Source organism: Protopterus annectens, chromosome 4.part0, assembly GCF_019279795.1.
Source record: "Protopterus annectens isolate FY-2018-M chromosome 4.part0, PAN1.0, whole genome shotgun sequence".
NCBI classification, from domain to species: Eukaryota; Metazoa; Chordata; order Ceratodontiformes; family Protopteridae; genus Protopterus; species Protopterus annectens.
Genome location: NC_056733.1, coordinates 1,621,445,707 through 1,621,467,763, shown reverse-complemented (window position 1 = coordinate 1,621,467,763; position 22,057 = coordinate 1,621,445,707). Strand labels below are relative to the sequence as shown.

The 22,057-nt window shown below is 39.0% G+C and overlaps 1 protein-coding gene across 6 annotated transcripts in view; it reads right to left on the bottom strand.

The window, feature by feature from the left end:
* LOC122799976 (proton-coupled amino acid transporter 1-like) overlaps positions 1-22,057 on the bottom strand; it is a 1,348,908-nt gene that overhangs the window by 374,619 nt on the left and 952,232 nt on the right. For all 6 annotated transcript variants that reach the window (XM_044069408.1, XM_044069412.1, XM_044069406.1 and 3 more), the window contains one exon: positions 7,161-7,330. In XM_044069408.1, the coding sequence (XP_043925343.1) occupies positions 7,161-7,330 (170 nt within the window). The remainder of the gene's footprint in view (positions 1-7,160; positions 7,331-22,057) is intronic.

Below are 22,057 nucleotides of genomic sequence, written 5' to 3'. Positions count from 1 at the left end.
TGTTAGCTGTGCCGAGGTGACCATGGTTGCCCTTCAGCTTTATTCATTTTTTTATTAGAAAATTTGCAGATTCCACAAGTGATAGCTAGCATATTTTATTAACAATGGACTTACGGAGATATTCCATAGCTGTCTGTAAATGTACTGGTAAGATTCTGTTACAGATATGTACCTATGAAGGTTAAGCTGCTTAGATTGTGAGATTCTTTCCGTAACTTTGTTAATGTACATCATGCTTTGACAGTGATTTTTCATTACTTATGGAGCACCTAAACGTGATGTATAATACACCATTACTGCTGAGATATTCCATTGTGCACTGGGAGATTCTGAGTTCTCTATAGTTATTCTCAACATTTCCACTGCTGTCAGCGTAATGTGCCAGATTCCTCAAACTTTTCAGATTCTGGCCATCTGTGTTATGTGGGTATGACTATATAATCACATATATTAATCTTTAATGTAGGGTGTTCATTGTGAGGTTCACAGCTTACAACTTGTTTCACTAGAATGTAAGCCTTTCCTTTTGTTGCAGTTTTAATGGAAATGCAGTGGCTATATACTGACTTAGGTAGTGACGTATTGTAGGTTCAGTATTTCATGATGTCATGACAGGAGATTACAGCTTCATGAAAATTTTTAGAGGCCTTCCTAATAAACAAAATTAAATGCACAAGTATCCATACTTTTCATCAAAAATAGTATAACTTGGCAATGTATGTGGTAAGGATACTATACTAATCTCTAAGGGATTGTTATTCACATTTGCTATGGAAAGTGCTGTCTGCAATAGCTGCATTTGGGCTTCCACAGGGGGTATGACTGGCATATGAGAGTTAAAGACTCTAGTGGAGGTGAGTAGTGGAAGGTGGATGGAGAGAACAAAGATAGGGAAAGAAGGGAGGTGAAGGAACATTAAGAAAACTTTGAATAAGAAGAGTAGTCTGGTGACGGAGCAATTAAGGCAGTCTTGGAGGAAAGACAGCAAGGAGTGGGAAAAGGAATGAAGAGTGGGCAGATGAGGGGTTTGGGAAGACAATATGGAGGGTATGTAGACGAATTAGGAAGGCAAAACTGGAGTTTGATGCAGAGGTATGTATTTGTCACAAAACTGTCACCAGCTAGGTTAAAATAATAGTGATTACCAAGTCTCAGTTTGCAAGAGATGTTGCTTATGACTGTTGTCTGTGATGGTAATTCTGAGTGATATGGAGACTATAGGAATGGATGGGAAAATATGATAAATGGCCTGTGAGGAATATGTACTCAGAAAAGGGGTGGTTCTTTGATCCCAAACAGAGAAAGTTAGTGAGGCTTGAAGCAGAAAGGAGGCACTAGAGGTCACACACTTGATTGGGTGGGTGAAAAACTTGATAGTGCAAAGCTGGAAAGGTAACACTGCAAGTGTAAATGTGAGAAGGGTCATTTATCCTAACTGATTCAGTTATGGAGAGTAAAGATTATATCTCCTGTCACCTGCAGAGTGGGCAGCTCTGGGAAACTTGTAATATCATATGAGGAATGGCTGTGTCTCTTTGTGAAAGAAGGGCAATGGTGACAGGAGAATTTACAGGGAGCTGTAAGGGGAGGTTTCAGAGATGGAGAGACAAACAAAAAGGTAATGTATAGGGAGAAGAAATGTAAGGAGTAGATAGACTGAGGTCTGGCTATATTATTAAATGAGTGAAAAGGAATGAAATAAAAAGTTTTATCTGTTCAAAAAAGTGTAAGCCCCTCTACAACAGTACAAGGCAGTTCTGGGAAAGACAGGATGGGATAAGGTGAATGCTGGAGTTGAAGAGATGTACACAGGAAGCATTCTTACTTAAAAGGTAAAATGTGACTTGTGAAGGGATGCAGGAACCTCCCAGATGGATAAACTGCTAAAGTCATAATGTGTGCTGCTTAGGAACTCTAACGTGGGATCTATTTAATTCACTCAAATACCTCCAGTTATTCTTTTCTTAACAGAGTTCCACAAAGTATACAACTGATTTTTAATTTAAAACTTCAGTAAAACTATTTTGGGGGGTATAGTATAGATTTAAATATATCCTGAGCAATCTTTGACTCAAAAATTTGGATTTCAAATCATTCACAATTGGTATACTTTTTAAGTTCTTACATTATGCTCAGTACCGCATTTGTTGTTTACCATTCCTCAACACAAGTTATCCAATGAGTAATTGCGAATGCCTACTTCCAGTTCTACAAAGTAATTTCTCTTTGTTACATCATAATGTTTTGAAAACATACACTGTTCCTGAATGCCAGTGTGTACCTTCCAAAGCAATGGTGCTGCCTGTTGAAGTCAAGCGTCCCTGCGTTTGAAGTGAGGAGCTCCCCCTGAATGTCAGCAGTGTTACTGCAGGTATTACATGGGAAAGACCAACATACAGTTGATGACTTAATATGATTTAGAACAGATTCAGTTTTACATATCTTGGACACAGACCCGGCCAATGTAGAACAGTGAGGACATATGAAAAGAAACACAAACTAACAAAATAACTAGATGGGAATGTTATTTCCAGCATCCTGTTATACCATGTTGCCATGACTATTTAGCCCATGTCATGGAATTAGAATGTGAAAAAGCAGCTTATGTGCATACTCAGAATGCAATGCATAATTGTAATTTATTCAAATTCAAGAAAGTGCAAATAGGTTTTTTCCCTGCACACCATAACCCTCAACTATCCAAATTTCTGCAGAATGTCCTGACTTTTGACTCATATTTTGGTCTGTTCCTCCTAAGGTTTTCTGACAAATCACCGAGGATTCATGTCCCTAGATAATGACACACATTTGAGTTTCAGACTTCATATCCTTCAGAAAATGCATGTTAACACAAATCCTGTTATACTAGCAACTTTCTAAGTTGATAGGAGTAATATTAAAAATCTGTCCATATTGTTTGGGCTTTTGTCCCACCATTATTTTAGGCTTTGTTCAGATTTCTTGCACTACGAGGTTGAGAGGTATAGTGTCCGCAAAATACATGCTCGCAGAGAGACAGACATTTGAATTACAACAGAGTAACACTCATCCACTGCATTGCACTATTGCTAATACAATGAAGCCAAATGGCTGAGACAGTGAAAGCGGCTTCCCTGCCTTTCGTAGTGCCTGCCATGGGCTGTGAAGATGTCCTGCCTGCTGATGGGATTCTCTTGCTCACAGAGTTTCCTCTCTGTCACAGGGCTGTCCGGAACTGAACACTGACTTAGTGGCTCAAACAGTGAAAGTGTGAAACCTCAGTTTTCTTGCTGAGTTGACTGCAGGCTTCTAAGAGGGAGGGAGAGAGCACAGAAGGAACGAGGGCAGCTGCGGGCTAATCAAGTGCAAGCTTGAACAGGGGACATGGCCAAGGGAGGAGGGGAGTTGTGCTTCTACACAGGACAGACAGGACGCCTCAGAAATTAAACATTTTATAATAGTTACCTCTTAAACATGTGAAAGAGCAGTTAAAACTGGAGCACACATCTCCAATACAGTCTCTGACCTCAGCCTAAATAAACCCTTACAAACAAAAGACTGGTTTGAGCTCTCAAACCCTGTCACCAGTGTTGTGTACAAATGATCATGCTGTTTTGGTGCATACTAAGGGTGTGCCTTGTCCAGGTGTTTACATGTTCTTGTACCACTTGACTGTGAGTCACAATCCCTACTGAGTTCAGGTACTAAGCGCGTAGCTTATATGATTTATATATATGTGCCATAATTCTTTTTAAGCACCCCAAATACATTAAAACATGAATTGGTTCGCATTGCAAGGCAAAACAAATCTAAGCTAAAATAAAGAATATTCAACTCATTCACTTTGCACCAAGACAGTGGGTCACCATAACTGAGTCTTTTGTTGGTTTTATTTTACTTATATTACACTACTACAGTGAAAATATTTGTGTGTACTGTATTTTGACGCCTTTTCTTCACCAGCTACTTCCCTAAAACGTTTAGAATCACCCCCTCCCCCCAAGTTTCTCAGGCAGCCTAGAGGAGTGGTCCAGAATAAATAATTCCAATCTTACCACTCTGGCATTTTATGTCAAAGTAAAACTGCATTCCCCACCCCTGTAAGCTAAGCAGCTTGTCAAGTGCTCGTGGCTTTAAATCCAGCCACTGAATACGATGCAAGTCTGCATAGCCATTCCAAATGCGGCCCATTTAACTAGTGTTATACAATACATATGTACCTGTGTGGGTCATGAGAGATGAGTCAAGTACTACAGATTAATCCTGCCTGTCCTTTCAACAGCAGGCCAAATGCGGTACTTTCTCTCAATTTTACTGCGTTAGTGCCTTGAAAACCCCTACTTCAAAAGTTCTTCAATTAAAAAAAAAAAAAAAAAATACCTCATTGCGGACAATTGTGACTCACTCACACTGGAAGAGCAGGTCTCTGCACACACTGCAAAGTCAGACTCGTTTAAAATTAAATGAATAATAAAAGGTTAAGTAAACTATTTATTAAAACGTGTCACCCAATGCTCGCACCCACCAACGCGCCTAATTCAACTAGGGAGATGCTGCTGGAGGAGAATCGTTAGAAAATATCACATGATGACAGCAAACTCCAATTGCATCTCCAGATGTATTAGACACGTTTGGTTACAGCATACAATTCTTTGCAAAGAAAAGATGCACCTTCAGAAGCTGAATCTGAAAAATATACCACCAAATGTACTTTACATTTTTGGGTTTCAACTTATATTGTTTACTGCACTATGAAATGGAAAACGCACTGATAGTGGATTTTCTTTTTCATAGTGCAATAAAAAAAAATATAAGTCGAAACCGGAAAATGGATCATTTTGGTGGTATTTTTTTCCGATTTTCAAAAAAACCCCCCACATTTTAAAAGGGGGTGGCGCGCGCCCCTGTGCCCATGCCTAAATCCGCCACTGTTCTGATAAATGAAGTTTGGGACAAACTAAGTTTTCCTGGTCCCAGGTTCAGGTAGTAAGGGGTGGGTATAGCTGTAGGAAGTTAATGGTTTGAGTGTTTTGGTAGGTAGGTTAGATTGTAGACTTTGGGTGTAGTTGATAAAAGGTTAAAGAAAAGGGGAGCTTAGGGGAAGTGATGTAGGGGAGGGAGGGACTTAGAGCAGGTTTAAACGGTAGGGCTTAGAGGAATTAGGCACATTTTGACGTGAGTTGGTGGTGGAGTAGCAGCTAGCTCACATCCAGATGACCTATGGCTAACTTACCGGGACTACGTCAGCGGTGGCAAGCTATTTTGGCCCAGGCTGAGGAATTATTTCAGGAGGTGGCGACGTCCGAGGCGGTAACGGAACAGGAGCAGGCTCCAGGTCAGAAGAGGTGATGTCCCAGGGGAAAAGGCAGAGGAAAGCGAAGCAGGCAGTTGCAGTGGAGGCATCAGCTCCCAGTACGTCTCAAGATGGAGGCGCAGGGAAGCAGATTGTCATCTTGGGGCACTCGTATATCCACTGGGTGGAGAAGTGTGCGTTAGTCAGGGAAGATGGGAAAAATTTGGGTTTATCCCATTTAGGATGGTCAGTGACTTGGCATGGAGATAGGGGTCTTAGGTGGGATAGGTTGCTGCATCAATTTGCACAGGTTAAATTGAAGGTGGGTTGTCCTCGCATATCAGTGATTCATTTGGGAGGCAATTATCTTGGAATTCTTTCTAAGAAGCGATTAGTAGATATTATTCTATAGGATTTGTTGAGATTGCAGACATTGTACGCGGCTATGGATATTGTTTGGTCACAGTTGGTTCCTCTTTGTGTTGGAGGAATGCTTATAGTTATAGGTCGTTTGAAAGGGTCAGAAGGTTTATTAACCAGAGATTGGCTAGGCAATTATGAATTTTGGGAATGCATACTATTGAACATAGAGATTTGGGGGATGGGGAGGATGGATGTCTGGTATCGAACGGATGGGGTGCATTTGCAGTAGGTGGGGTTGGATCTGTTTAATCTTCACTTGAAGTTGTTTTTAGAGGGTATGGTTGAGGCTAGGGTTTAGGAGGGTAAACAGCCTGGGGATCAGGCTGGTGGGAGACAGGACTGTCCTCTTCTGTTCCCCCTCTAAGGAAGGCAGTCCTGCACTGTATGGGGGAGTAAGTGAGCTGCTGGATGGTATTTGAATAAAGGAGAATTTAGTTGTTAATGGTTGGTTTGTCAGGAGGTGAGCAGGTACACCACCTATTTAAGTGTGGTGGGTGAGTAGGTATGCTGCCCTGGTGCAGGAGGTAACAGGGTGAGTAGGTATGCTTCCCTGAGGTATAATCTTCCAGGGTGAGTAGGTACGCTGCCCTGAGATCATTATCGATGAAGATAATTGTTGCTGTTTCTGTGTGAGTAAAGTTTATTATCTAATAATATTCAATAAAGGTCTTCAAATGGCTTTATGTGTTTGGTGTGGTTTATTTTAAAGGGGGCCGGGACAATACTGAATGGTAAGTATGAAAAGCTTAGCTGACTTAGCTTTTTTCCATATGCATTGATGTACAGAACTGTTACAGGAGCCACTTGTATCTTTAATGCATTGTAATTCTTTTCTAAAAACTCATATTCAACAAGCATTAACACAATTTTCACTGGAAGATACATTTCCACCTCAATGTTTCTGATTATCATTATGGAAAATGGACATTATTAACACTGATTACTTTATTTGGTTTGCTGCTGTTTAATTTTGAGTTTCTCTTGTGTTCTTTTAATTACCGCACTCTATTCACTGATTCTACACTGCTTACAAACAAGCAGTTTATGAAGCTGAACCTTATTTCCAAAGCCTTCAAGTGCTCTGTCCTGTAGGAACATTCTCAGTTCTTAAAACAAAACAAATACATAATGTGTCTAACTTGCAACATAAGAAATTGCTGAAGATGGACAACAAAATGTGCATTTCCAGTCTGCATACGCTAGCCGTTATTAGTCCATTACACTGTAACAGACTGAAAAACTCAACAGCATTGTTTTACAGTCACAGAAAATAGTAGATAATACTACTAATAGATAAACCCATTACTTAAACGTTTCCATTTACTTTTATGTAAAATAAACCAAAAGCAGCCAAATGTAGTAGTAAAAGGTTGGAACATTTAGTTCAGTACTGTTCTGCTGGCAGTAGTAATAACATCCCTAACTGAAACATATCCACAAGGTTGAAAAAGCACATAAAACTTACATGTGATGCACACCATTGCAGCTCGGGTGGCCAGATCTACACACAGAGTCCAGCGCTCAGGTACCCGCGACACAACAAAAGGAATCAGAATTTCAGCTGGAACATAGAACTGCAGTGCATATGTGATGAATATCCCGAAGGAGTACAGCAGTTTGACGGACTGATAAAACCTGAAAACAAAAATATGATCATCAGGAAGAAAACGAAAAAAAAAAAATTTGGTTTACTTTGCAACTAGTTCCACTGTAAGTGAGGATGAAATATATGCAAAGCTGTGTCATCATCACAGACCCCAACCTAAATCAAAAGTCTCTCACACAGACACGAACTACTGAGCTTCTTTTCCCTTGACTTATTTCCAGTTTTCCTTTTAAAATAGTAACAAAACTGTATTTATCACAAGTTCAAGAATGAGTTTATTTAATAATTATAGTGCCTCTTAAAAAGTAAACATAAATTTAGCAAGAACTCGACTGCAAAGACAAAAGCACTGTGATGGTTCTAAAACAAACTTTCTACTGGTGCTATAACTGTGTCATCACATGGTGGTCTCCGCTATCTGACTAATGAAAACTTTAAAATTCAGAGCTAAAAGAAAAAGGCCCATCAGTCCTCTAAACACAGAAAATAGGTGGTTCTCCCAGTAGGTGACATGCAGACAAGTTGCCAAACCAATCACAATACATCATACTAGGTACTTGATTACTCCCATGACCTAAGATGTTACATTTGAATTTACTTAAACTTTAAGAAAAGTTGATTGGTCACATGCATAGAAAACTTTAACTCATTAACACATCTGTGACATAGAACATCATACTTCTAGTAAAAGTCATGTTAAAAAGCATTAGCCAAAGAAATGTAGACACCTTTAGAACAGTAAATGATACAAAGAGGTACAAACAGCAATGTTATCAATAAAAACTTTTTTTAATTTGATAAAAGTTGCTGATTTCAGTCTTTACATCAGTACTGCAATATATTATAGTACATACAAACCCAGGATTATATTTTTCTCCAAAGTTTTAACAATTTTTTGTATCATGGAAACTGTAAATACAACCTATATGTATAGTATGATATCACTTTTATTCATGCACAGTTGATGTTTTACATAAAAGCAAGAAATTATTTTCTTAGCACTTATTTATTAATGTGTTTAAAGAAATATGAAAAAAATACATTCTCTTCCTCTAAGACATCCACATCACCAACTTCTTCTGGACATGGGGCTACAGGCCAGGTATCCCTCTGCAGGCACTCCCACATGCTTACTTTTATGCCTAGTTGTGTCCAAATGCATATGCATAAGGCACTAAACTTTGAAGACAATTTCATATTACATCACCCAGATCATCAGCTACTGGTATCTTCTTGTTCCCTTTCCCCTTGCTCCCCACTGTAAGCAAATGCTGCTATGAGGTACCTGAAAAGATACCCTTTGGAGGCTCTAAAGGGATAATAATACCCCAGCAAGTACTATTTATGTTTAACCACTGTAATGCACTACACTACACCCCCTTCCTTTATTTGTTCCACCCACCTCCTCCTCACAATCAGCCAATCATCTCACACCCTTCCTATCAACTTACTACACTCATTTTCCTTTCATATACACCTACTTCTATCCCTACTAGCTTACTTACTATTACTTCACTAATTTATAACTGCTACACTCCCTCCCTCCAATCACCCTAACTTTCAACACACTTACTCTACTACATAACTGCATAATCATTCCTCTACTCCTTCACCGTTAGTTCACTTTGACACAGATTTACCTGCCTACCTTCCTTATTCCTCAAACATTTTCTAGCCCTCTGCCAAACTCATTTACTACAACCGACTCTACTCGCTGTCTTCTCTTCCCTTCTATTCCTTCCTTTCCTATTTTATCATGTTTTCCTTTCAGAAAATAAAGCAGATACAATCAAAAAAACACTTTAAATCCACAGAAATGGCTATCACACTTGAGTGTTTAGCCGACAACAGCTAAACAGGTAATTTAAAAACAAAAACGTCTTTGTTAATGTTCAGGCAGTAAAATAAGTGCAATATTTATTTTATTTTACATTTGTTAACCGGGGGTGTCTGACTGAGCCGAAAAGGCCCATTTTCAGCAGAGGCCCGGGGATAAAAGCTCCACAAAGAAAAATTACAGACACATTTAGTTATTTAGACATGATCAGTATACACACAAATTACAAGAGACATGTTTTTACAGTGGTATGCGGCACAAACAGTTACAGTGGAGAGAACAATCAAAAAACATATTAATTTTAAAAATAAAGGTAAGTAATAGATTTGTGGTGTACAGCTGAATTTTGGAATGTAGGTAGAATACATACATAGTACACAGGTACAGTACATACACTGTAGATTAGCCAGTGTTTGTGAGTAAGATTGAAAAACTATTATCAATTGCTCTAGATTTAGTATGCATATGTTATCTGCTTTCACTAGTCTGGGGAGCAATCATGGCACTGCCAACTTTGCTTGAGATTTTGCATGATTGAGGTCTTTAAAGGAGGCTTTGGATGATGTGTTTTGAATGCTAGTAGGGACAGAGTTCCATTTTTAGCCACCAAACTACTATATAGTGCATCTCCAAAGCTATTGTAGCTGTTGGTGACTTCTAGTAGTAGTTTGCTTGATGATCTAAGAGGCCTTTTGGCTGAGTGATGTTGTACTAGGTTTTTGAGGGCAGGACACTTATTGGGGAGGTAATAGATAGAATGACAGAGGCAGAGCTGATTGTAGGTTAGGAGGTTGGGCAGTTCAAGCCAGTGGAGCTGTCTCAAAGCAGTACAGTGATGAGTTCTATATGAACAATTTGCAGCAAAGCGGGCAATTCTGTTATAGCAAGCTTCCATTTTGCTTAGTTCAGTTTTGTTGAGATTAGTCAGAATGGGAGATACATAGAGTAGGGTGGATAGAAGTTGGGAGCGAGCAATGGCTGATCTTGTGTTGTTGGTAAAAAATTGTTTGATATGGTAGAGTGACCCCAGTTTGGCATGTACTTTTTTAATAGTCAAGTTCAGATGACTATCAAATTTTAGGTGGGAGTCTATGGTTATTCCCAATAGCTTAGCCTGTGCCACTGGAGCAATTGGAGTAGCATTTGTGGAGTAGATAGTGAATTGACTGTCAGTGTTTTTGTTAGAACTGGTTATAATCATAAGCTGAGTTTTCTTTGGATTGAGGATAAGTTGGGCTTTGGTAAGGTAGTTTTCAACGTCAGAGAATGCTAGTTGAGTTGTTTGCAGGAGGGTGGGAATGTTTTGTGCATCACAGATTAAGGTAGTGTCATCTGCATACTGAATTATAGATGCATGCTGTGTGGAGGTGTGGAGGTCATTTGTGAAGACTGTGAATAGTAGTGGTCCTAAGATAGAACCCTGTGGGACTCCTATAGTTATGGGCAGCTGAGGAGAGAGAGAATTTTCCCATTTCACAGCTTGGTACCTGTCAGTTAAGTAGCTTTGGAACCAGGTAAGAGTGGAATTAGATAGATGATATTGGTTTAGTTTGTTTAGTAGGATTTGGTGTGAGACTGTGTCAAATGCTTTGGACATATCCAAAAAGAGTTGACATTTGTAGGCCTTCATTTTGAGACTGTTTACTGTGTCTGTGAAGCAGAGGAGGGCTGTAGTGGTACTATGGGCAGGTCTGAAATCATGCTGAGTAGGTGACAGGATGTTGCTGTCTGGGAGATAGTTTAGCATCTGGGTATGGATGCATTTTTCTAGGATTTTGGCCAGGGGGAGAGTAAAGCAATGGGTCTGTAGTTATTAAGTTCAGTGGAGGTCCCGCCTTTATGTATGGGTGTAACATAGGATATTTTCCAGAGTTTGGGCACATAGTTTTCAACAATTGATCTGTTTATGAGAGTGGAGACTGGGATAGCAATAGCATCTGCTGTGAGTTTCAAGAAATAGCTGGTGAGTAGGTCGGCTGCTGTTGATGAGGTTTTTAGTTTGGAGAGCATGCTTTTGATTGAAGTGGTGGAAACTGTTTTGAGGGTAAAGCTTGTATTAGTGTTATTTGTGTTGGGGGGATAGTGAGGAAGGAACTGTCCTGTGATACCAAGGATAGAATAGAGTTCACAAAGTGGGAGTTGAATTGTGTTTCGATGGGAACTTTAGTGTCAGGGGTGGTTGGTTTGGGGGTAGCCTTTTGGGTGGATTTTAGTAGCTGTTTTACATTTTGCCAAAAGTTTTGCGGTTTGTGTTGGTATTTAGTTTGTAATGTTGTGTAGTAGGATTTTTTGTCCAGCCTAATGCATTTTTTTGCACGGTTGCGCAGTTCTTGGTACTTAGTTAGGCTTTGTATTTCTTTGTTTTTTTGATAGTAACGCCAGGCAGTGTCTCTGGACTTGAGGATTTGTTTGGTTTCTTTACTGAGCCAGAGGTTTGTAGAGGTTCTAACCTTGATTTTGCGCAATGGAGCAACAGTGTCTAGGTGTTGAAGAAATGTTTTGTTGAAATATGCTACAGCCTGGTCAAGTGGGAGGGTTTTTAGGGGGGGGTCCAGTCACAGTTACACAGTAAAGTGTTGAGGACCTCAGGAGAGAATTTTTTGTTTCTAGTGGATATATAGTTAGTGGTTTTGCATATGCTTGTTCTACTACGTATAAAGTATATTATGTTGTGGTCACTTAAGGTGTCTGGGAGACTGCCTGTGTGAGGGTACAATGTGGGGTTGCTAGTTAGGACCCAGTCAATGATGGATTCCCTTTTAGATTTTTTATCACACCTAGTTGGAATTTGGACTAGCTGCTGGTAGCCATGGAGATTTATTAGATTACTTGGTGGTTCTGATATACAGGTGAACCAATCTAGGTTGAAGTCCCCAGAATAAGGGTTTCTTGTGAGTATGTGGAAGAACACCAGGATAAGAAGTCTTCAAGGCTAGCAGGTGTATTACCAGGTGGAATATAGATCACAATTGTGGTGATGACCTTTTAGGGTGAAGTTGAAGTTGTGAGATAAGTATGTCCCAATTATTGGGGGAGGGGGAGGAGTTTGGTAATTGACGGACAGTTAAGTTGGACTTGTAGAGTAAAGCAGTTCCACCCCCTTTACGAAGTGGTCTGTCTTGTCTAATGATATTGTAGCTGGTAGGGAGAACTTCTGAGTTAGCTATGTTTTTATTTAGCCAGGTTTCTGTTAAAGCAATTATGTCTGGGGAGTAGTGTGCTATTGTGGCCTGGAGTTCAGGTATTTTATTTTTGATACTTCTAATATTAATATTTAGCATTAAAAGATGGTTGGTTTTGCTGCTGTTGTTGATTTGCCCAGGGATGAAGAAAGTGGGGGTGTTATGTTCTGACATTTGTGTTTGAGCAGTTTGTGTTGGACAGGATGGATTTGGGCCTGGGTTGGGGTGGATATCCCCACTTATGGTGAGCCTGGAGTTAAAATGGTTATACAGATGTTGGAGTTTGGTGAGGAGTGTGAGAAAGTATTGTGTTTTTTTGGAGTAGGAATGAGAGCATATGTGTTTAGTTCTGAATTGGTCCGTTATGTAGTTCTTGAATAAGTGTGGGCAGATATTATTATAATGTGTGGTGTCTGTGTATGACAGTGCATAATGCAGTGTTGTGCTACTAAGTTTAGGGATATTGCTAGAGTGATAACTTGTGGTGTTGTAAAGAATTAGGAGAAGACAGACTAGATTTAGTTGTGTGATAGTCATGGTTATAAAGTTTATGTTGTTTCTAGGTGGGGGGGTCTGAATAGGAATTATAGGGTTGCACTATATGTGGATGGGGAAGTAGTGTGGGTGCTGCAAAAATGCCTAGTGGGAATGAGAGTGATTGGGAGTATTTTGTGTGGAGCAAGTTGGTGTGGTTTAATGTGATATGACTTGAGGAGCTGTGATTGGTGGAGGTGATGTGAGGGTGAGCTGTGGGTGTGGCTATGATTACTATAAATGTAGAGGTAGTGGGGGCAGGAGGGAATAGGGGGCAGGGGAGTGGAGAGAGCCCGAGCGTTAGCGACGAGCGGGCAGAGCCAGAGCCAACCAAGGCAAGAGAAAAAAGTAAGTATTATTTTACAAATCTGAACACTTTTAAAACACATTCCTGAGGTCTAATGGCTTACTGGCTAGCAGAATGTAATTGCTGAAAGCACTTGTGTCCTGGTGGGAGACTATAAATTTAAAGATGGCTCCATGCTCAGCAGGATTCTAATATAGACTTTGTATTGGGGGAGGGAGATAGCACAAGGGGTGTAAACCAGGTGGAATGCAAAGAAACCAGAGAGGCAATCAGTGGAAATCAGTGAAGGCCTCAGAGAGGGTAAGTAATAATTCAAACTACCTGTAAAGTGAAGGAGAGAAGAGACAGCAAAGTTTATTAAGGTTGGGAGTGTGTCTTTACATTGACTTGCTGATTAGTAACCAGTTTGTGCACAGATTAGAGTAGGGAGATACATTAGCAATGATAGAGATGCAAATAAGCAGGTGATCCTCCAAGTGATACAAACTAAGGCAGAAGGAACTGAGAGGGCTGCTTGATGGTTAATTTAATTTAGTCACAGGGATGTGAATTAAATATATACTGTCTATTGGACAGTTAGGATTATTGTACTATCGGGGGGGGGACACAAGGCTAGAACAGTCAGTTTTATTAGCAAGCTGAGAACTACTAAGAAATACTGCTAATGTAATAGCTTCACTCTCATAAAACATACAAGTAGAATGCCTGGGTGGACTGACCCTGCTCTTGAGGCTCAAAATGTATATCCTTGTTTAGTCTGCAATACGGATTCCTTCTTACACTGTATAGATGGAGTGGTAGCCGCAGACTGCAGATTTGCTTGAGTGTGCTCCTACTCTTGAGGCTCAAAATGTATATCCTTGTTTAGTTTGCAATACTGATGCCTTCTTACACTGTATAGATGGAGTGGTAGCCGCAGACTGCAGATTTGCTTGAGTGTGCTAAGTAGAATGCCTGGGTGGACTGACCCTGCTCTTGAGGCTCAAAATGTATATCCTTGTTTAGTTTGCAATACTGATTCCTTCTTACACTGTATAGATGGAGTGGTAGCCGCAGACTGCAGATTTGCTTGAGTGTGCTCCTGCTCTTGAGGCTCAAAATGTATATCCTTGTTTAGTTTGCAATACTGATTCCTTCTTACACTGTATAGATGGAGTGGTAGCCGCAGACTGCAGATTTGCTTGAGTGTGCTCCTGCTCTTGAGGCTCAAAATGTATATCCTTGTTTAGTTTGCAATACTGATTCCTTCTTACACTGTATAGATGGAGTGGTAGCCGCAGACTGCAGATTTGCTTCAGTGTGCTCCTGCTCTTGAGGCTCAAAATGTATATCCTTGTTTAGTTTGCAATACTGATTCCTTCTTACACTGTATAGATGGAGTGGTAGCCGCAGACTGCAGATTTACTTCAGTGTGCTCCTGCTCTTGAGGCTCAAAATGTATATCCTTGTTTAGTTTGCAATACTGATTCCTTCTTACACTGTATAGATGGAGTGGTAGCGCAGACTGCAGATTTGCTTGAGTGTGCTCCTGCTCTTGAGGCTCAAAATGTATATCCTTGTTTAGTTTGCAATACTGATTCCTTCTTACACTGTATAGATAGAGTGGTAGAAACAAGCTTTTTAAATCACAGAAACTCTAGAAAAATGGCATTAGATGCAGAATTAGCTAAAGGCAGCAAGACAATGCAGAAAAATTACCCATCATTCCTCATTTAGTTCCCACTGACCGTATTTTCTTTCTTAAATTTAATCAGTATCAGTCAGCACTATACTTATCTAACATCAAACATACTGATAATATTGTCCAAAATTAAATCCTACTTTTCCTGTATATTCTGTAAATTTCTGCTACACTCTGGTGACATTCTCTCAATTTCACACCCTCCCCATCCCTAACCCAAACTCCAGCATCACACAAGAAGCTTAAAATTTTCTCTATAAATAAAAATAGTCTTTGCAACAAATACCAAGTTACATGTTTGGATTACCCTACACTCCCCTGATATACTGTTAATCTCTGAAACCTGGCTCAAACCACACATTAAAGATTCTGAAGTACTTCCCCCAGTTTTCAATATGTTCAGAGCTGACTGACTCGGAAGAACAGCAGGTGGTGTAGCCATACTCTATCCAAACTCCTCCTCTCTCACTCCTCATAGTCATGCTGTACCTTCCTTTGGCAAAGCTGAACTGATCTCTTATCTTAACTTAAATAATCATAAACTCATCTGTATTACTGCTTTGTACATACCCCCAGGCAACAATCTATCAACTCTAGAAGATATCCTATCTTGGGTCTCAACCAATATTTCTGTGGAAACTATATCATCAGGTGATGTCAACATCGACTATCAGAAATGTAACTCTCAGTTCCCTACATATAGCATTAAACTCTTTGGCTTTTCACAACTCTTAACTCACCCAACCTATACCAACTCATCAAACCAAACTAGCTCTGTTATAGACTGGATTTTGTTCTCCTACCCAGGTAACTTGAAATACTACCAGATTAACTTAGCAATCAACACACTACTTGTACAACCAGATTTATCACTCATCTTTGCAAACAACATACTTTCAAAACTCCGACCTTTACAGATATATTAAATACTATAAGCTGGTCTTTTCTTAAATACTTACCCATTGACGTAGCAATCAATAAATTCAACTATATATTCCTAAACACTTTAAACAGATTAGCTCCTCCCAGAAGGAAAAGAATCAAAACTAATTTCTCTCCCTAGCTTTCTGTCAATACCAGATCCCTTATGCTAAACAGGGATAAGGCCTGGACATGCTATAAGAAATAGAAGACACAAGAAAATCAACAACATTTCAGAGAATTGCATAACCTAGTACAGAAACAAGTGAACAAAGATAAAAACAATTCTACTTAATCCACAAGATCAACATAAAACTAGTCCACAAAATTATGTCAATCAATCAATAAAATTTTACACTCTAATTAATTCTTCCCCACAACCCTCCAGTGATGGTACCTCTTCTGATATAGTACCTCAGTTTAACTCTTATTTCATCAGTAGCATAGCATCCATTACTAACAATTTCTCAGCCACACCTGTTACTTTCTCTCGTCCTCCTACTAGCTGCCTCTTCAAGTTTTCCCTATAACCAGTCCCCACATCGTTTATTAATTCTCTATTGAGCAAACTCAATCCTTGTTCCCCCCTCTACTGATAATCTTCCTAACAAATATCTAAAAAATGGCAGCTGACTCAATAGCCTAACTAGTTTCTATACTCATTAACAGATCTATTAAGGAAGCCTATTTGTCCTCCCTGTGGAAAAAGTTCTTCATCCTTCCTCTCCACAAAGGTGGCACTTCCATAGATATAACAAACTACAGGCATTTTGCTATACTTTTGCCTCTATCCAAAATTTAAGAACAACAATTTCTTCAATACCTAATTGACAATAAACTGCTTTCTCCTACCCAACATGGATTCAGAACTGCACATAGTACTACTACTGCTCTATTACCCTTCCCTGACACAGTCAACAAAGCTTGAGATATAAGTAACTTTGTCTCATCTCTATGCTTGGATCTATCTAAAGCTTTTGATACAGTCTCTCATCCCAAATATCCTTTCTTGGCTTAACTGAAACTACCTTACAATTGTGCACCAGTTCTCTAACAGATAGCAATCAGTTAAATGGAATTCCGATTTTTTTCCTTATTTACCAGTCATCACTGGGGTACCACAAGGCTCACTTCTGGGTCCACTCCTCTTTAACCTTTTTATTAATCTTCTTCATGCTTCCTCTAAATAAGCAACCCTTATTCAATATGCTGATGACTCGACTTTAATCTGCTCCTCTAACAATCTTACCCAACTTCAAAATATAACTCAAGAGGCATTCAATTGCATTGAGTCCTGGCTCACCAAGAATCATCTTCAACTCGATCTTAAAAAAAAAAAAAAACTTCTATTATTTTTACCAAACAACTAATCCTTGATAACTCCAACTTTAATATTACTTCACTTAGCAATACTGTAATTGATGTTATTTCACACGCCAAGAAATTAGGTGCACAATTGATGACAATCTTAAGTTTGACCTGCATATCAAAAACAACATAAAAAAACCCACCAAAACTTGGGCATGTTGTATAGGGCTTAAAAAATCCTCACCAACTCTAAAAAAAAGTAACTTTTGCCACCACTTATCTCTTACCATACCTTCTATATTCTTCTCCTAGTCTAACTAATCCTCACGCTTCCCTTAAAGTAAAACTGAATCAATGCTATAATAAAACAGCCAAATTTGCTACTGCCCAACCCCTCAAATCACACCACTGCTCTTCACTAAAAACCCTAAATTGGCTTGAACTCTCATGCCTGCATTACTTTTAATCAGCTATTAACACAAAATATTCTACAATTCCTCAGTGTCTCAAACCATCTCTTCCCTACTCCAACATTACCTTTCATGTTCTTCTCACAAGCATCTCCTATATAAACCTCAAAGGTTGAGTGGTGTAACTGTATACTCATACTGTGTTGCCAAGACCTAGAATAACATTCCAGCATTAATCAGACTGATATCTCACTACTTTACCTTCAGCTCTCTCCTAGAAGAACATCTGTCCAACTGCTGGATCTGTTCATGCTCTATACCATCGCATTACTCCTCCCTATTCACGTTACAGTAATTACTCTTGACCCAACTTACTACCTGTCCTGTCTCCCATCACCCAAGCCATTTCTTTGGTAAACCTTCAACTTTGATATCTGCTTTTTCCTTCTTTGTCTAAACAAATCACTCAGCTTCTCTGCTCTACCGTTATATGGTAGTTTGTATTTTCAAACTGTATTAATATTTATATAAAGTTGTGGTACTAATATCGTACTTCTTAATATCTCTGTTTTTCAAGAATTTGCTTATATCTTTAAAAATGTGGAGCTTTTCTCTGCAGGCTTCCGCTGAAAATGGGTTTATCTTTTACCCAGTCAGACTTTCCTGGTTAGCAAATGTTGAATAAATAAATAAATAACAATTTACATTAATATTAAATCCTTCTGAGCAATGGTCCTCTTCTCAACCACCAGAATAACATACTGACCATTGTGGTACTTTGAAACAGTGACTGTTTCTAGACAAGTCAGCACTACCATGGCATCTTCTCTGCTTGCTAACACACATTTGTTTAGCTTGTCACGGTGGACCTTTGTATGACAAATGCCTCATATGGTTACAATGAAAACATTTTACCACAAAACCTGGGCATGAGGTGATGTCCATATAGCATAATTTTAGCCATGTATAGTAATGGTATCCCTCTTGTTGTACAGTTGTAACATACTGGCAACACAGAAGTCACCCTTTCTATCAATCTCTTCAGCATTAGTACATTCCTGGTCTGCCAACTAGCTTCTCATATCTTCCAGCAAGGTAGCGGGTTCTGGCTTACTTTTCCCAACATTTCAAAAGCAATAATTTGACAAAAACTCACCAACTGGGCAAATACATGTTTACTTCTGCAATTAAATGACTGACCTCGGTTTTTCCTATGTCCTCTAAACTATTTTATAAGGTCCAGAAGTTAATTTAAAGCACTCCTGCAACTTGGAATAATCAATACAGTCTGTAGCAATCAATTAGTTATAGCATGCATAGCCATACTCATAAGATGGGCGATTAAAACCCTTACCACCTTCCCCTACTCTGTTTGGCATCAATTATACATCCACTGAAATGTCAGCAAATAACTACAAAAATCATCCCACTCCAGCCAGGGTCCATAATGTGGAAGAATACATCCATGACTGTAAATTAGATAATGTGAGTTTGAATAATGACTAAGGCAGAAAGGGGTGGGAATGAGAGGCTTAACCCAGCTCTCCCATAAAGAGTGGAGGGGGCTGGTGGTCCCAGTCAGACAAGCTGTTCCCATGTAAGCAGAGGCTTGCAGATAACCAGTGGATAACAAACGAGAGGATGGGTGCTTAGTGTGATGGTAGCCCTTGCAAAGCGTGTATGTGGGACAATACACGTATCATGGTAAGGGCATAGGACACTCCCACAGTGGTATCAGTCACCTGGGTTGCGGCTAGAACTATAGCAGAAACATGCCCTCAAGGCTACATTTTGTAAAGGTGTGCCATTGACTGCTCTGATTTCAATGATGTTAAATGAACTGGGAATCATTGGAATTGTGGTGGCTTAATGACTGGCAGGCAAATGGACAAAAAGCAAAGAGCTCAACACCCTTTTTATACAGATGAAACAATTTAGAGATGACCTCAGAATGACCTTGGAATCCATGGCACGGTTTTCATCCCCACTACTGACAAACCTTCCTTCTCATACTGGAACTGCCTTTCTCTTTCATCTTACTCCCTTCTCCTTCTCTGCAACATCAGATCATGTTTCTGTTCTTGCTCTCTTCGCACTTTGAAATGTTGCAGTCTCTCAGCTGCCTTTAGGCATTTTATTTCCATTTTATTAGTTCAAATTGCATTTTAAAGTAATCTGAAACACGACTGTCCTTTCACCTACACCGTATACAACACAGTCCCTGCCACACTGTCTTCAGGTTCAGTGGATTGAAGGTTAGCTACACCCAAGGTGGTTATCCTTCCATCCTTGGTCATAATGGTAGACAGGATTTCTTTTGTTTTGCACCCTTAACCAGTTATGCCTCTGAACCTACCTCTTTGCCTTGCATTCTGGATCACTGAACAAAGGCATTTCACAAGGGTCAGCTCTTGAACCTACCCTCTTTTCCCCATTAACAACCATTTCACTGACCTTCTACAAAGCCAAATTTTACTTTAAGCTAATTACACAGTCCTTGCAAATTTAAATAAAAATTTCACAACACTACAGAAATCCCTAAAAACGAAATTTAACTACTCTGGAATTGGTTTGAAACAATACGTTTGAAGTAAATACCTTAATTCCAATGTCACCCTACCGCTAATTAATGATCCCATCTGCATATGTTTGCCTAACATTAAGGAGCAAAATACCTTGGCATCCTTACTGATATTATGCTAACTTTTCCAACTCATACAGAACAGCAATCCCAGAAAGCACAGAACCATCTAAAGAACCTACATTTCCAAACTTTTGGCACAGGAAGCTTTTAAGTCTACTGCACATAATGAACTAACTCATCATGAATATAACCTCCCTATCTTTGCTATGAACTCCTCCATCAGCAACTCCAAGAAAAAAAAATGAAAATAAAATTCTAATGTCTTGCACAAAATAACGACACCACTTTTCCTCTATCAAAAAGCCAAATGGCTCCCCATTACTGAATGACATTCTTTCCTCCATAACTTCTGCACTCACAAACGTCTACACAAGTCTTATTGCTTTCCACTTACCTGCAAACTATTCACTCATTCTAATACCAACTTTCTATGACATCATGACAATATTCACCTATCAACTTTCCATAATTTCATAAACAATGAAAGATACATTTAGAAAAAAAAAGACACTGTTTTACTGATAAATATTGAATGTACATATTACCACATAAAACATCTCCTTGTACTTAACTACTGGTAATGCTCCAAACGGGTGTGATGCTTGTTACATGGAAGGTGTCGAAGAATTAAATCTCAGGGCCATTTTTCATACTGGACCCCTTTAATGTATGGGATATCCCACAGATAGATTACACCATTAATTTTCTTTAACTTTGTCTTTTCAATACTATCAACCTCCAAAAATACTGGATATCAAAATACACTGATATTAATATTGGGGCTTTTATATAAATAAAGGATGACTGTACATCACTGAATGTCTTTCTGACACTTTTGGCTAATTGTTTTTATTAAAACATTCTAAATGTGCATTACGACATACGTGATGTATATTTTGACTAAGAGTACAACAGATGCCACCACCACTTTTAGTACAGTTAACGGCTTTTAAGAACACAGGTGACTTTTTTTTTTTTTTTTTTTTTTTTGCAGGAACAGGAATTTCAAAGAGAATGCAATTAATGTTAAAACCAAGGCACTGAATACTGCATGCCTTACTTGCAGGATTATAATACTGAAATCACATACTGTGCTAACAAAACTGTACACAATATATGTCACACTGAATATAATTCTATTTTGTGATTATTCTAAAAGCTGGCTTATTGTCTTTAGAAAGTGTGCAAAGAAAGTTTTCAAGAAGGATTAAAATCTGTCAAAAGAGGTCTCTTTCAGAACACCTTGAATTTTTAGGATTAGATTTCATCAGTTACAGATTTATAAAGGCTAGTCTTTGTTTAGCTTACATGGCCTTATTAGATGAAGAACTGAGACTTTTGTTAGGCATAGAAATATTATATAATATGGAGTAATGTAGAGGTAGCAATCTTATGTAGAAGATAGATAAAAAAATACTGTAAATAGAACAAAGTTTGCATCACAGTCTTTCACAAGTATGTGGCATGAGTTACCATAATACTCAAGATGAATGGGTGAGTTATTCAGTTTATCCACTCATTGCAGAGTCTGTGCTTTAACATGGCCTGTTAAGTTAATCTATTTATTTTTACTTATTTTATTTAACCTTTGTTGACTGGTTTTTGTCCCACTTTGCTAGTAACCTGTTTTCAGGGTAGACCTGAGGAAATTTGACCCAAGTATCGTGGAGCTTCTCCTATTCTTTTTGATAGGTGCCGAGGAATCTTTTACAGCTACCTGAAATACCACCAACTCAGGCAGATGGGGCCTTGGTTTAATGTCTTATCCAAAGGAAGCCAAACTCAGGAATTCAGCTTATGCTGCACTGCAGTGTCAGCAATCAATCTGTCTTGTGTGGGAATAGAACCCACAGCTTTCTGCATCAAAGAAGTGTGTGCTACCTCTTGTGCCACTGATACTATACATACATAAACTATGAAGCATATCACATA